Genomic DNA, 16,210 nt, shown 5'->3' on the forward strand with positions numbered 1-16,210 from the left:
AAGTGAGCCAGGATCGCCTATTGACAGACTGGCAGGCACTACATACATCAACTTCTGTGTGGACTGCAATGTTCCGACAAGAACTGTCCTTTGTTATTCAAATAACAAGCCATGGGTGACAAAGGACATCCTGAACGCTAAAAAGAGGGCGTTTAGAGATGGAAATAGGGAGGAGTTGAGGGCAATACAGAGGGACCTGAAAGCCAGGATCAGGGAGGCTAAAGACAGGTACAGGAGGAAGCTTGAGTGGAAACTCCAGCAGAACAACATGAGAGAGGTCTGGAGGGGGATGAGGACCATCACTGGGTTCCGGCAAACTAGCAACAGAGGAGCTGAAGGCAGTGTGGACAGGGCCAATGAACTTAACCTGTTCTTTAACAGATTTGACATTGTGGCCCCTGCCCATCCCCCACATGAGCTATCTGTTGTCGGCCCCCAACCAACACACATTCCACTCTCCCCTCCTACCCCTCCTCACAGTCCCCGACCCTGCTCTCACGACTATACCCCTTCCCCACACGAAACCACCACGGTGGGCTTCACAGCTGAACAGGTAAGAAGACAGCTGAAACGCCTCAACCCAAGCAAGGCTGCAGGACCGGATGGTGTCAGTACCAGGGTGCTCAAAGCCTGTGCCCATCAGCTATGTGGAGTACTTCACCATATATTCAAACTGAGCCTGAGGCTCCGGAGGGTTCCTGTACTGTGGAAGACATCCGGCCTCGTCCCTGTGCTGAAGACACCGTGCCCCAGCGGCCTCAATGACTACAGACCGGTGGCATTGACCTCCCACATCATGAAGACCCTGGAGAGACTTGTTCTGGAGCTGCTCCGGCCTATGGTCAGGCCACACTTAGATCCCCTCCAGTTCGCCTACCAGCCCCGACTAGGAATTGAGGATGCTATCGTCTACCTGCTGAACCGTGTCTACGCCCACCTGGACAAGCCAGCGAGCACTGTGAGGGTCATGTTTTTTGACTTCTCCAGTGCGTTCAACACCATCCGCCCTGCTCTGCTGGGGGAGAAGCTGACAGCGATGCAGGTGGATGCTTCCCTGGTGTCATGGATTCTTGATTACCTGACTGGCAGACCACAGTACGTGTGCTTGCAATACTGTGTGTCCGACAGAGTGATCAGCAGCACTGGAGCTCCACAGGGGACTCTCTTGTCTCCCTTTCTCTTCACCATTTACACCTCGGACTTCAACTACTGCACAGAGTCTTGTCATCTTCAGACGTTTTCTGATGACTCTGCCATAGTTGGATGCATCAGCAAGGGAGATGAGGCTGAGTACAGGGCTACGGTAGGAAACTTTGTCACATGGTGTGAGCAGAATTATCTGCAGCTTAATGTGAAAAAGACTAAGGAGCTGGTGGTAGACCTGAGGAAAGCTAAGGTACTGGTGACCCCTATTTCCATCCAGGGGGTCAGTGTGGACATGGTGGAGGATTACAATTACCTGGGGATATGAATTGACAACAAACTGGACTGGTCTAAGAACACTGAGGCTGTCTACAAGAAGGGTCAGAGCCGTCTCTATTTCCTGAGGAGTCTGAGGTCCTTTAACATCTGTTGGATGATGCTGAGGATGTTCTCTGAGTCTGTGGTGGCCAGTGCTATCATGTTTGCTGTTGTGTGCTGGGGCAGCAGGCTGAGGGTAGCAGACACCAACAGAATCAACAAACTCATTTGTAAGGCCAGTGATGTTGCAGGGATGGAACTGGACTCTCTGACGGTGGTGTTTGAAAAGAGGATGCTGTCCAAGTTGCATGCCATCTTGGTCAATGTCTCCCATCCACTACATAATGTACTGGTTGGGCACAGGAGTACATTCAGCCAGAGACTCATTCCACTGAGATGCAACACAGAGCGTCATAGAAAGTAATTCCTGCCTGTGGCCATCAAACTTTACAACTCCTCCCTTGGAGGGTCAGACACCCTGAGCCAATAGGCTGGTCCTGGACTTATATCTTAATTTACTGGCATAATTTACATATTACTATTTAACTATATATGGTTCTATTACTATTTATAATGCAACTGTAACGAAAACTAATTTCCCCCAGGATCAATAAAGTATGACTATGACTATTAAAAATAGCAGTACATAACCTGGAAAATTTAAGAACAAATTCTACTCTTTCAAATCTACACATTGTGGTCTTCCCTATTTCGTCAATGAGAATTAAGTACTTGCAAATTTAGAGCTCTTCCTTCTGGGAAGTCCTTCAAAATATTTTTAAAAATTAGCTTCATTGAAACATACATTGAAATACATTTGTTTGCATCACAACCAACACAGTCCGAATATATAGTGGGTACAGTGCAAAAATACCGTCATACCTGTAATGCCAACATGGCATGCCCACAGCTTACTAACCGAACCCTAACCTGCATATCTTTGGAATGTGGGAGGGAACTGGCACATCCAGAAGAAAACACAGAGTCACAGGGAGAACATACAAACTCCTCGAAGACAGCGGTCAGAATCCAACCCTGATCGGAGATCACTGGTGCTGTACAGTATTGTGGTAACTGCTCCTCCACCAAGGTGATAGAGGATGATTGGCTTGTGGGTTCTCAGGATGCCATTTGAGAACTGCAACTGCTTCCACTGATGGTGTAAGAAGTGCCTGATGACACAAGTGGGTGTTTACATGGTGAGGTCATGCATACACCTTCCACCATTTAGAACGTATGGGCTCTTATGTGCTCTACATCCTGAATGATTCTTCATTTGGAGAAGTCATAGGCCAAAAACTGCCAGGTGTCAGTAGAGATACTTCATTCACTCTGAGCCCGGATTCTTTTTTTCTGACCAAATGATAACCCCTTCTCATGATGGAGCTCAGAACAGAATGTCTATTTTATGGAGTCTTGGGTTTGGCATATAAACAACAGTGTACATATGACATAGGTACCAAATACATGGAGGGCCTCAATTCCAGGGATATTGGCCTGGGAGAACACACTCACATTAGGTTCACTTATCTTAAAAGTGAACTTGGTACACCTCTTCAGTGATGTGACTACTGTACATAACTAAAGTGTCATTTCAAATGCCATTATTTCTTTAGTACTAATAACTAAGGTTGACAACTTGGTTCTCTGAACCTACTCCCCCCACCCCCCGCAGCTTCTTCGTTAGGAGACCACATTCAGGGCAGATTGGTTATAACATCTCCTCCTCATTGACAATCAACACAGGCACACCTCACTGCTCTATTTTCTCTACACTCTTGACTGTATAGCTCAGCTAAGAACATCATTTATAAATTTACTTATGACCCCACTGTTACTGTTAGAATCTCAGATGAGGAGGCTGACAGGTGTGAGATAGATCAACTGGTTGAGTGATATCATAGCAACAACCTCTCACTCAACGTCAGCAAGACCAAAGAACTGACTGTGGACTTCAGGAAGGGGGCGGCAGAAGAACACACCAGTCCTCAAAGGGGGATCAACAGTGGAAAGGGTGAGCAGCTTTCGGTTCCTGAGCATCAGATCTCAGAGAATCTACTCCTGGACCCAATGTATTCATGCAATCATGACAAAGGTATGCCAGTACTTCAATTTCATTAGGAGTTTGAGAGTTGCAGTGTCCCAAAGACTCTAGCAAATTTCTATAGATGTATGGAGGAGACTATTCTGATCAGATGCATCACTGGCTGACAGGGAGGTTCTAATGCATAGGACCACAAGAAGCTGCACAGGGTTATAGACTCAGCCAACCTGAAGACCCACACAACGTTCTTAGGAGCTGTCATTATTCCTTTTTGCACTTTTTTGTTGCAAATTATGGATTTTTATGTTTCTGCTGTACTTCTGCCACAAAAAACTTTCATATACGGTTGCAAGAAAAAGTTTGTGAATCATTTGCAATTGCTTTGTTTTCTGCATTACTCACTGATAAAATGTGGTCTGATCTTCATCTAAGTCACAATAATATACAATCTGACACAATCTGCCTAAACTAAGAACACACAAACAATTGTACTTCTTATAGTCAATACTGAGTATACCATTTAAAAAATCACAGTCTAGTTCAAAAAAGTATGTGAACCTCCAGGATAATACCTTCTACAAAAGCTATTTGGAGTCATTTGTTCCAATCAATGAGATGAGTTTAAGAGGTCAGAGCCTGCTCTTCTCAAGAAAGATCTGTTTAAGTGCACCATGCCTCCATCAAAACAACTTTCAGAGCACCTTAGATGCATAAGGCTGAAAGAGGCTACAAAAGCATTTCTAAGACCCGAGTGCTCATCAGTCCACAGTAAGAGAAGTTGTTTACAAATGGAGGAAATTCAACACTGTTGCTGCTGTTATTGTCCTGCAAAGACCACACCAAGAGCACAATGTGCAAAGTTGAAGGAGGTGCAAAAGACCTGCAGAAATCTCTAGAACTTGCTAAAGTCTCTGTTCATGAGTCCACTATAAGAAAAACACTGAACAAGAATACCAGAATGGTATTCATAGGACACTGCAGAGGAAACCACTGCTCTCTAAAACACATTGCTGTACGTCTCAAGTTTGCAAAAGACCACCTGGATGTTCCACAATGCTTCTGGGGCAATGTTCTGTGGACAGATAAGACAAAGGTTGAACTTTCTGACAGAAATGCAGACTGCAATGTTTGAAGGAAAAAAGGGCTCTGTACACCAACACCAAAATATCATCCCAACTGTGAAGCATGGTGGAAGGAGCATCACGGTTTGAAGCTGCTTTGCTGCCTCAGGGCCTGCACAGCTTGCAATCATCGAGGGAACATTGAATTCAAAATTGTATCAAGACATCTTACAGGAGAATGTCAGGGTTGTGGTTCATTACCTTTAGTTTAATTGAAGTTGGATGATGCAACAGGACAATGATACGAAACACACAAGTAAATTAATAACAATGGTTTAAAAAGGTTTCTGATTTGGAATGGCCTAGTCAGAGTCCAGACCTTAGTCCAATTGAGATGCTCTGACATGACCTGAAGAGGGCTGTTCATGCAAGGTATCCCAGAAATATTGATGAACTGGAACAGTTTTGAATGGAAATATGATCTAAAATTCCTCCTCACCGTTGTGCAAGTATGATCAGACACTACAGGATACGTTTGGTGGCGGTTATTGCCGCTAAAGAAGGTTCCACCAGTTATTAAATACAAGAGTTCACATACTTTTTCCGGCCTGGATTGTGAATGACTAAACAATGTGTTCAATAAAGACATGAAAAGCACAATTTGTACATTATTAGTTTAGGCAGATTGTATTTGTCTATTATTGTGACTTAGACGAAGGTCAGACTACATTTTATGAGTAATTAATGCAGAAAACCAGGTAAATACAAAGGGTCCAAACTTTTTCTTGCAACTGTGTACGTCTCCAATTATAAACTTGATACTAATTCTGAAAAGTATTTAGAGGAGGGCAAGGATTATTGCTGCCTCATCATCCTTGTGTTTCGTGCCAGCTTTGACATTTGACTTTAAGATATTCTTTCCCTCAATTAATCCATGCCTGGGCAGGCACATTGAAGGCAGTGGGGAATCTCATCATCAACATCTGCTTTTACTGGGAAGTGTCTCTTGGGATATGGGGTGGTGAATGCTTTCTAGGATCTCATCATGAACCTTTAGCATCAGAGGGTAGTTTGGCATAGCAGGGGCAGATTGATCCTGCTCAATTGTCTTACAGATTGACCACCAAGCCCATCCTGTTGTATGCTTTGGTGAACAAGCTGATGATGACTTGGAACTCATGCTAACCTGAGCACATCTGCAAACTGCAGCATGACTACCAAGGTGCACGTGGATCTTTAAAACTAACACACTCTGATTTACATATTCTGTGCCTTAACCCACAAAGGTAGATAATCTATCAAATGCAAGACTGCAGTTAAAACGATCCATGTTGCAAACTACAGTTAAAGGAGAAGATCAAGGTGGCTAAGGAGGAATACAGGAGCGAGCTGGAAAACAAGCCTGGGTAGAGTAGCACACAGGAGGTGTGGAGATACAGGAAGAGGATCACTGGCTTCAATCAGTCTTTCTGTCGAGGCTTGGAACACAGCCGTGAATGGGCTAATGAGTTAAACCAATACTTCAATAGGTTTGACAATTGCCCTCCTGTTCACACCGCATCCCCCCCAGCACCAATGCCTCCCCTCCCACCAGTTCAACATGTGGATGAACAACATCCCCTCCTTACCCTGCATCTATCATCTACACCTCCACATACCAACTATCATCCTGATCTTCACCTCCTCAGCCCCCACCGTCCACCAACCCCTCCGTCATCATGGACTCACCTTCACGATTGAGCAGGTGGGAAGGGCTCTGAGGAAACTTTGCGACTGGATGGTGTGAACCCCAAGGTCCTAAAGGAGCGTGCTGAGCAGCTGTGTGGAGTTCTCCAGCGCACTTTCAATCTGAGTCTCACCCTAGAAAGGGTCGCGACTGTGTGGAAAACACCACATGTGGTCCCAGTACCCAAGAAGGGCCAACCTAAAGTCTTGAATGACTACTATCCAGTGGCCCTGATCTCACACATCATGAAGACCCCAGAGAGGCTGGTCCTGGTGCATCTCTGACTCCTGGCGCATCTCTGACTCCTGGCAGTTTGCCTACCAGGAGCACACTGGAGTCGATGATGCTGTCATCTACTTGCCGAACAAAGCTACTCCCATTTAGCTAAGCAGGACAGCACTGTGTGGATCATGTTTTTTGATTTTTCAAGTGCTTTCAATACCATACAGCCCTCATTGCTGGGGGAACAGGTCCATTCAAAGCAGATTGGCACTTCCATTGTATCCTGGATAACAGACGAGCTGACTGGCAGATCACAGTTTGTGCAGCTTCAGAGCTATGTGTCAGACATGGGGCCCCACAGGGGACTGAGTGTACTGGCTTCCTGCTTATTTACCCTGTATCTCAGACTTCAGATATAACATTGAGTCATGTCATCTGCAGAAATTCTCTGATGACTCAGCAATAGTTGTGCGTATAAAGGGAGGTTGGGAGGATGAAGACAAGGCCCTGGTGGAGGACTATGTCAAATGCTGTAAGCTGAATCATTTGCAGTTCAACATCAGTAAGTCAAAGGAGATGGTGGACTTTAGGAAGATTAAGCCTGCACTGCTCCCTGCTACTACTGATGGCGAGGTGGTGGATGTGTTGAGGACCTACAAGTGCCTTGAAATGCACCTGGATGACAGACTTGAGTGGAGCACCAACACAGGGGCTGCGTATAAGGACCAAAGTTGACTGCACTTCCTAAGGAAACCAAGGTCCTTTGGAGTATACAGGCCTCACCTTCACGTTTTCTATCAGTATGTTGTTGCCAATACAATCTTCTATGTGGTGGTGTGCTGGGCAATGGCATCAACATAGGTGATGCCAATGGCCTCAATAACCTGATTAGAAAGGCTGGTTCTGTTTTAGGAATGAAACTGTACACACTAGAGGCTGCGGTAGAACAAAGGACCCTATGGAAAATGCTGGCAATTCTGGACAATGTTGCTCACCCCCTGCATGCCACCTCAGCTGAACAGAGGAGCACTTTTAGTAAATGGACAAAGACAACTGTGCTGCTCCGAACAGCGCTATATGAGGTTAGTCTTGCCCTTGGTCATTAAGCTTTATAATGAGTCAACCTATAGCTGGGGATGTGATGACTCCCTGCTGTTAAGACAATTTGAGGTAAATTATTTTTTATTCTTTCTTACTTCTAATAGTTGTATGTCTGTGCACTTGTAATTCTACTGTAACACCATAATTTTCTTTGGGATCAATAAAGTATCAATACCTCAAGTACAGACCTTCAAAAATCACCAGGCAATACTGTGGTATGAAATTGGAAAACAAAAAAACATTTGTCCATCATCAAATCAACAATACCAATTTGGTAAATATCAAGAGTGTTACATTTATTACATGAATTTATTTTTTAAAAAGTTCCAAATAAAGCTACAAACATTGATCTACAGAACCCAAGAATACAGGAAGAGTGCTCATATGTATCCAATGTCAGTCTGTGCACTCAGTTCATTTACAAGCTTCTATAAACGTCAACAGCCTGAAGGTTATTACTCATGGATCAGCTTGCAGGTGGAGCTGCAGTCTTCTGACAAAGTCGAGCAAGTAATCCAGCCATTTGCAACAAGGAATTCACTCCTTCTGCAATCCTCATGTGAGTATACCCAATTTCCTGCCGGAAGAGAAAATTAGTTTTTTTTAATAAATGCTAGTTAGTTGAATTTTAGTCATAAAGGGCACTCTCTATTGTCATTTTGATTCCAAATATTTCCTTAATCAGGCTTTGTAATTTTTTGTAGCAAACCCCAACGGCATTTTTCTACTCTGCACTATTATCTACTAAGGAAATGAAAGGGTTTGTCATCAAAACATGAAAGATATGCCAAAGAATTCTTAAGTCAGCCATAATATGAGCTATAAAAAGACAGTTCAACCCATGTGGACCTGGTCAACTGTATCAAATTTGCTACCAACTTCCCACCCCACACCCACAAGTTCACTCAGAGTATTTCTGACACCTCTCTCCACTCTCCGGATCTTCCTGTCTCCGTCTCAGGAGATGAACTATCCACGGATATTTACTATAAATCCACTAACTTCCACTGCCACTTAGACCACTTTCTCCCACCCTATCTTGTATAATGTCACCTTCGCCACATCTGCTCTCAAGTTGAGGCTCTCCATTCCAGAATATCTGAAATGCCTTCCTTTTTATCCGCATTTGCTCCTAATCCAACTCTCCCAAACAGAACAGAGATAGAATTCCCTTGTTCCTTACTTTTCACCTCGCCAGCCTCTGTATGTTACACATTATTCTTTGTCATTTCTACCAGATGCAATATGACCCACTACTTCCCCTTTCTGCTTTTCGTTCGAACCAATCTGGTTCATTCATCTCTCCTCACCAACCCTCCCTGTCCCCAGGACTTTTCCTGCAATTGTAGGAGATGCAACACATGCCCCTACACCTCCTTCCTCACCACCATCCACACAGACACCTCAACAGCCCTTCCAGGGGCGTCAGAGATTCACATTCATTTTCTCCAACCTTATCCACTGCATACGGTGCTCTTGAAGTGGCCTCCATTACATCAGCGAGACCAAACTTTGCAAAACATCTACACTCTGTCCACAATGGACATCTGGAGCTTCAGGTTGCTAGCCATGTTAATTTGCCTCCCCATGAACACCATCGGTCTTCAGCCTCTTTCACTGCCCAGGTGAGGCCAAATGCAAACTAGAGGAACTGCATCTCACATTCTACTTGGGTGGGTGGTCTGCAAACTGATGGCGTGGACACTGAATACATCAGTTTCAGGTAACTGCCCTCCCTCTTTCCCCTTCTCTCTCTCTCACTGATCAACTCAGGTCTTTGCATACCATCCACCTTCTCAAACCTACTCCCCCAACCCCAGCCCACTGCTACCCAGTTTCTTTCCCCTCTAACTGCCCATGATACCACATATTCTAACTACTTGGTGTTTTAAATCCACCCCGCATTGTTCCCATCTGTCCTCCAGGGAGGGGGGAGAAGATGGCGGCGTGACTGCAGCGCGTGCGGCTAATTCAGTGGTGATGTCTGTTATCTGTCAAGTAGGGGACCGTGCACAATTCTGATTTGATGGAGACAGATGTGAGAGCACGGAGGAACATCTGGACAACTTCTGAAATGCCCGCTTCGCTGCCACTGCTACTGTGTGGTAACCGGAATCTCCGGAGCTGAAGGTCCCGAAATCCTCGGCTCTGCATGTTTCAGTGGCCAGGGAGAGGTTGGAGGCGCTCGGCAGGCTGTATCGGAAGCTTGAAGTTTTCGGATGGATGGACTGAGTGTCGGCTTTCCAAGGTATCGGCAAGTTGACGGTGCCTGGAGGTTTATGGCAGGGAGTTTCTCCCTTTTGCCTCCTGCTATCAGGGACTCAGGACTTTGAGACTTTTTTTTTAAACTGTGCCCATGATCTGTTCTTCATCAAATTATGGTATTGATTTGCACTGCTGTAACTATATGTTATAATTATGTGGTTCTGTCAGTGTTAGTCTCTGGTTTGTCCTGTTTTCTGTGATATCACTCCAGAGAAACATTGTATCATTTCTTAATGCATGTATGCATTTCTACATGACAATAAAAGAGGACTGAGTGTCGTCATAATCTAATCTAAGAGTGGTCCCACTCTTCATCTTCTATCTGCAGCCCTTTGTTGCCTCCACCCATCACCTCTGTCACGATCTCCTCCCCTCCCTGTTCCATCTGCCCTTCCACCCCTCCTCACCTTCCTCTACCTATCACCTAACCAGGTCGAGCCTCACTTCTTTATACTGGCTTCTATATTCTCAATACTGATACAGGGTCATGACTCAAAATGTCAACTGTCCATCTCCTGCCACAATTGTTGCCTGACGTGCTGAACTCCTCCAACATTAGTTTCAACGCAGTCTCGAGTCTTCAAATTATGCAGTATTTTAAAATCTCAGACCATACCAAAGCACTTGTAACACTTGAAAACACTACAAATGCTTTTGAAGGGCAAGATGCAAAAAATAAAAATCTGTGTACAAAATTAAGCCCAATAATAAAAGGACCACACTTCTCTTACATTTCCACTTGAGTTGCGCTTTCTGCAAATCTGTACTAAATACCGACTAGCTTATATTTCGACTCAAACCAGATGTACCCCTGAGCAATTATGTCTCATCTCATTAGGGGGAAAACATTCAACTTGTTTTTCCGGAAGAGTCTAAACACAGGTGACTTTGAGGAATGATCATGTTATAATAGCATCATTGCTCAATCTTCTCCCCTGCTTTCTACCTGCTTCCCACAAGACCAAACCTGTGGCACAGCACTGAGTTTGAGGACTTACTTGCTTCATGACCTGCTCAATGTCACTTCCAAACAAGTAAAACCTAGCCTCAACTTGCCTTATTGTTTCTTATGGTTCTAATAAAATTGGCTGACAGATCAAAGAATCATCTTCCTACAACTACAACAGCCTAAATTTCCAATGATTTAACCAGGAAATTTTGTCTAAGATCAGAAAGCATGCTAGAATTTCAATCGTATTATAATCACACACAACTAAGGAATCATAATGTGCTTTGTTTGGCCGGGGGGTGGGAGGGGGAGATTGTTGTTTGCTGCTGCTCACGTGCGGGGGGGGGGAGAGCTGGGGGGGAACTTTGGGGTTCTCATGTTTAACTGTCGTTCATTCTTTGGGGCACTTCTCTGTTTTCGTGGATGTTTTGCAAAGAAAAAGCATTTCAGGATGTATATTGTACACATTTCCCTGACATTAAATTGAACCTTTGATAATGTATAAAACAATTACAAAAATGCTAAAAAAAACCAGTCCTACCACAAAACTAGACCTACCTCACTCAGAAAAGTCCTTAAATTAGCCTAGTTTATTTCAATATACAAAATTAGTTCTTGATATTCAATTTAACAAGTTGATTTGCATACAAGCACCCCAAACAGTTTATATCAAAAGCTGCTACGCAGTTTGACACTGTGGTTAAGAGAGCATACGGTGCATTGGCCTTCATCAACCACGGGATTGAGTTTAAGAGCCGAGTGGTAATGTTGCAGCTATATAGGACCCTGGTCAGACCCCACTTGGAGTACTGTGCTCAGTTCTGGTCACCTCACTACAGGAAGGACGGGAAATCATAGAAAGGGTGCAGAGCAGATTTACAAGGATGTTGCATGGATTGGAGAGCATGCCTTATGAGAATAGGTTGAGTGAACTCAGCCTTTTCTCCTTGGAGTGATGGAGGATGAGAGGTGACCTGATAGAGGTGTTGATCATGTGGGATGGCAGCAGCTTTCTCCCAGGGCTGAAATGGCTAGAACGAGGGGGCATACATAGTTTTACGGTGCTTGGAAATAGGTACAGAGGAGATGTCAGGGGTAAGTTTTTATATATATATATATATATATATATATATAAAAAAGTGCAGAGAGTGGTGAGTGCATTGAAATGGAAAGCCCCGAAGTTTCATTGTGGTAATCAGTTGTGCTAGCACGTGGAAGGCTGTTGATCAAATCTGGACAGAAAATTGACCATGACTTCAAGAGAACAACTCAGTTTAATGCAGTTGATGTTCAGGCTACAAGCAGAAACATACCATCAGCAGAAGTTTGCAGCACAGGTTACTGAACAAAAATAAACACTGGGACTAATTCTGGGCACAAAGGCAAGATATGCAAGCAAGCCAAATGCACAGGGTAAAAGTGATTTTAATCAAACTAAGTGCATGTTAAAATCAAGCAACAGGAATTCTGCAGATGCTGGAAATTCATAGAAAGGGTGCAGAGCAGATTTACAAGGATGTCCTGACGAAGGGTCACGGCCTGAAACGTCGACTGCGCCTCTTCCTATAGATGCTGCCTGGCCTGCTGCGTTCACCAGCAACTTTGATGTGTGTTGCTTGTTAAAATCAGATTAATTTTATGGATATGAGAAGAATGATTGTACAGGATACTGTGATAAAGAAATTGGCAATTAACCAGAAGATGTTGAAGTTAGGATATTAAATCGTGGTTTAGATATATTATGCTAAATACTGAGAATTCATAGGTAAACTAAGTGTTTTAAAAATAAAATTTAAAGGAGAGAGAATCGATGCAAATTGGGCAAAAGGAAAAAGAATACACAAGCTAGTAAAACAAATAATATAAAAAGTCAAGGTCAAGAACAAGTATACAGAATGACAGTCAATTAAAGGGAACCAGAAAAGGTTTTTATGAATATTGTGCCATGAATATTGCTGGCTGTAATAACTTCCAAGATTTTTGCAGAAGGTGTAAGTGGAACCATGGGTTCACTCAGACATGTGAAGGATCACAGCTGATACAAATACTTAATATTAAAAATGTGGCAAATTGGCACAGCTAGTACAGCAACTGCCTCACAGTGCCAGAGACGTGAGTTCAATCCAGACTAGAGATGGCGTCTGTGTGCAGATTTCACTTCTCCCTGTACCATTCCCAACCTTAAACTGAGCAGATTCCTGTCACAAACAGGAGAAAATTTGCAGATGCTGGAAATCCAAGCAAAACACACAAAATGCTGGGGGAACTCAGCAGGCCAGGCTGCATCTATGGAAAAGAGTACAGTTGACGTTTCAGGCCGAGACCCTTTGGCAGGATTGGAGGAAAAACAAACTGAGGAGTAGATTTAAAAGATGAGAGGAGGGAAGAGAGAATCACAAGATGACAGGTGAAACCAGGAGGGGGAGGGATAATGTGAAGAGCTGGAAAGTTGATTGGTGAAAGAGATACAGGGCTGGAGAAGGGAGGAATCTGATAGAGCAGGACAGAAGGCCAAGGAAGAAAGAAAAGTGAGTGAGGAGCTCCAGAGGAAGGTGATAGGCGGGCAAGGAGATAAGCTGAGAGAGGGATGGGGAGGGGGGAGGGGGGAGCAGCTTTTTTTAAGCAGGCATTCTTATTTTTACGGGGCCGAGTTGCTAGGTCGACACTCAACCCAGCATGAATGGAAAGCGTGCAATGAGCTGGCTGGATTCAAACTCAGGAGCCAGCTGGATTCGAACTCGGGAGCCTTTGCTCCAAAGTCCGGCGCTGATGCCACTATGCCATCAGCCGGCCAGGTTGGAAGAACACCACCTTATATTCCATCTGGGTAGCCTCCAACCTGACTGCACGAACATCGATTTCTCGAACGTCCGGTAATGCCCGCCTCACCCCCCCCCCCCACCATTTCCCATCCCCTTTTCTCATTCTCAGCTCATCTCCTTGTCTGTCCATCGCCTCCCTCTGGTGCTCCCTCCTCTTTTTCTTCCACAGCCTTCTGTCCTCCTCCTTCTCCAGCCCTGTACCTCCTTCACCAATCAACTTCCCAGCTCTTTACTTCACCCCTCCCCTTTCAGCTTTCACCTATAACCTTGTGCTTCTCTCTCCCCTCCCTCCACCTTTTAAATATACTCCTCAGCATTTCTTTTCCAGTCCTGCCGAAGAGTCTCAGCCCAAAACATCAACCGTACTCTTTTCCATAGATGCTGCCTGGCCTGCTGAGTTCCTCCAGCATTTTGTGTGTGTTGCTGAGCGGATTCCTGGCCATTTTAGAGGGCACTTGAAGAACAGACTGGGTAAAGGTGGCTAATTTCTTTTCCTGAAGCAACCTGGTGAATTCAGGGGTTTGGCATTTTAATTCTACAACTACCATGATGGGATTTGAACTGAGAACCTCGGACTCCTTAACCAGACCTCCAGATAAATAGTCTGGCAATATCACTGCCACCACTCCAACACAGCGCCCAACACACTCTACACTTTTGTGCTCAAGTCTTGGTGTGCAGTCAAATCCTGAACCCAGGGGAAGATTGCACTTGAGTAATTAAAGATCACCATTAGAGTGATCTGCTCATTTTAAATAGATTTCAATTGCATATACTTCAACACTTCTTACCTTTATAAATTCCAGTTTCAGGTACTCCTGCATTTGGAAAGTTTTACAGACTCTGAAGATGTTACCAATGATGTCCTCGGGTGAATAACCCAATTTCCAGAGATGAGCCACGACCTATAATAACCAATGTAGAAAGGGATTATAAGGAAGGACATTCCATTGTTAAATGCCAAGAATCACGGGATAAAACTGCAATTTCATGGGCAGCTAACTAAGAAACAAAATAAAATAAAAGCTAGCTAATGTGCAAATTAAGGAATAATATAAAAGAGGTGAAGTGACAGTATTGTGGAAACTGTTAAACAAACAGATTAGAGAGGGTAGTACAGAGGTAACAGTGATTTAAAAAGGAGGAAAAATGAGCCCCATATGGATTCAACAATGACAGTAAATGGCAGAGAAATTGAGGGTAAGGTCATCAGAATGCTTCAGGGGAAATTTTCTAAGGTCATCATGACATTTTATGCATGTAAGGAAGGGAGTAAGAGATAGCTGTTCCTTGTGAAGATTTTTTTGTGTTCAGAGTGTATTGGAAATACAGTAGATTCCAGTTAATTAGACCATTGGTTAATCGGGGCAGCCGCTTATTTGGGACCATTCTTAAATAACAAAAACTAATCGAGAAAATAGGCAGGATTTCCTTTGTTTATTTGAGACATTAACCCACTTAATTGGGACAGGAAACACACCAAATAATTTCTAACAAACGTCAGTCGCATGCACTTTCGTGGCCATTAAACACTACACCATACTTGAAGCGAACAGCTTTTAAATAGCACCAGATGGATATGCTTGTCTTCAAAAAGCAGTGATTTTTGTCAGATTGTTGGTGAGAAATAAGTAGCAAAACAATTCAGAACTGTTTTGCTCTCTGTAGTTTCAGGCATTCAGGCGTGGAGATGCCAGAAACAGCCAGGAGTGAAAATGAAACAATGAAATGAAACAAAACAGAGCAATGTCGATGAATTCCTCCATCGATATGTATCAAGAACTAACACAGCTTTATAGTACTGTAGTAGTATTGATTTGTTCTGTAATTAATCTAAATACATAATTTGTTATTCAGTTTGTCTTTCTTTCAATACGTTTTTAACTATTTCCATGAAACCGGGTAATTTGGACAGCCTCTTAATTGGACCATAACATACAGGTCCTGATGTGTCCCAATTAACCAGAATCCACTGTAACTTGATTAAGCAGAATAATATTGGACTAGGAGGAAATTTGGCAATGATACAAATAAATGTAGAAATGAGGCATTTACACATGATACATTAATCATGATGTAACGTACTATAAATGCTTAGGGAAAATAGAAAAGCTTGTATTGAGAGAGACCGAAAGATGATTAAATTTGGCAAATGACCCTCTGAACAACCAACCTTGTATGCCTCATCAATATTTGCATTAACACAGTGCTGAATCATCTCTTTCACCAGGAGAGGATGAGGTTCATCACACACCTATTAAAAAAGCAGTGTAGTTGAAGAGAGAACAAAAAAAGTATAATATCTTGTTTTTGCAAAATAGCTATAATTCTTCAACCTAGGGATTTACCAAGGTCATTGTTTTAATTTTACTTGATTTCAATAATACATAAAACCAGAAACTCAATCAATAGCTTTGCAAATCATGCAAGTCAATTGGTCTGCATACGAAGTATGGCTGACAATTGTGTGTAAACATTATAGTGGTTTTCAACATCCCCTGATAGCGCTAGATACAACATAATAAATCTATTTTTTTTAAAGTGTTACTTAAAATAAAG

General features: G+C 43.4%; 1 protein-coding gene across 1 annotated transcript in view; it reads right to left on the reverse strand.

Moving 5' to 3' along the window:
* Positions 1-7,885: 7,885 nt before the first annotated feature.
* Positions 7,886-16,210, reverse strand: part of rfc2 (replication factor C (activator 1) 2) — a 58,462-nt gene continuing 50,137 nt past the window's right edge. The window contains exons 10-12 of the mRNA XM_063031478.1: positions 15,825-15,905; positions 14,443-14,556; positions 7,886-8,192 (exon numbers count right to left, since the gene is read on the reverse strand). Coding sequence (XP_062887548.1) covers positions 8,082-8,192; positions 14,443-14,556; positions 15,825-15,905 — 306 coding nt within the window. The 3' untranslated portion in view covers positions 7,886-8,081. The remainder of the gene's footprint in view (positions 8,193-14,442; positions 14,557-15,824; positions 15,906-16,210) is intronic.

Source organism: Mobula hypostoma, chromosome 23, assembly GCF_963921235.1.
Source record: "Mobula hypostoma chromosome 23, sMobHyp1.1, whole genome shotgun sequence".
Taxonomy (NCBI): domain Eukaryota; kingdom Metazoa; phylum Chordata; class Chondrichthyes; order Myliobatiformes; family Myliobatidae; genus Mobula; species Mobula hypostoma.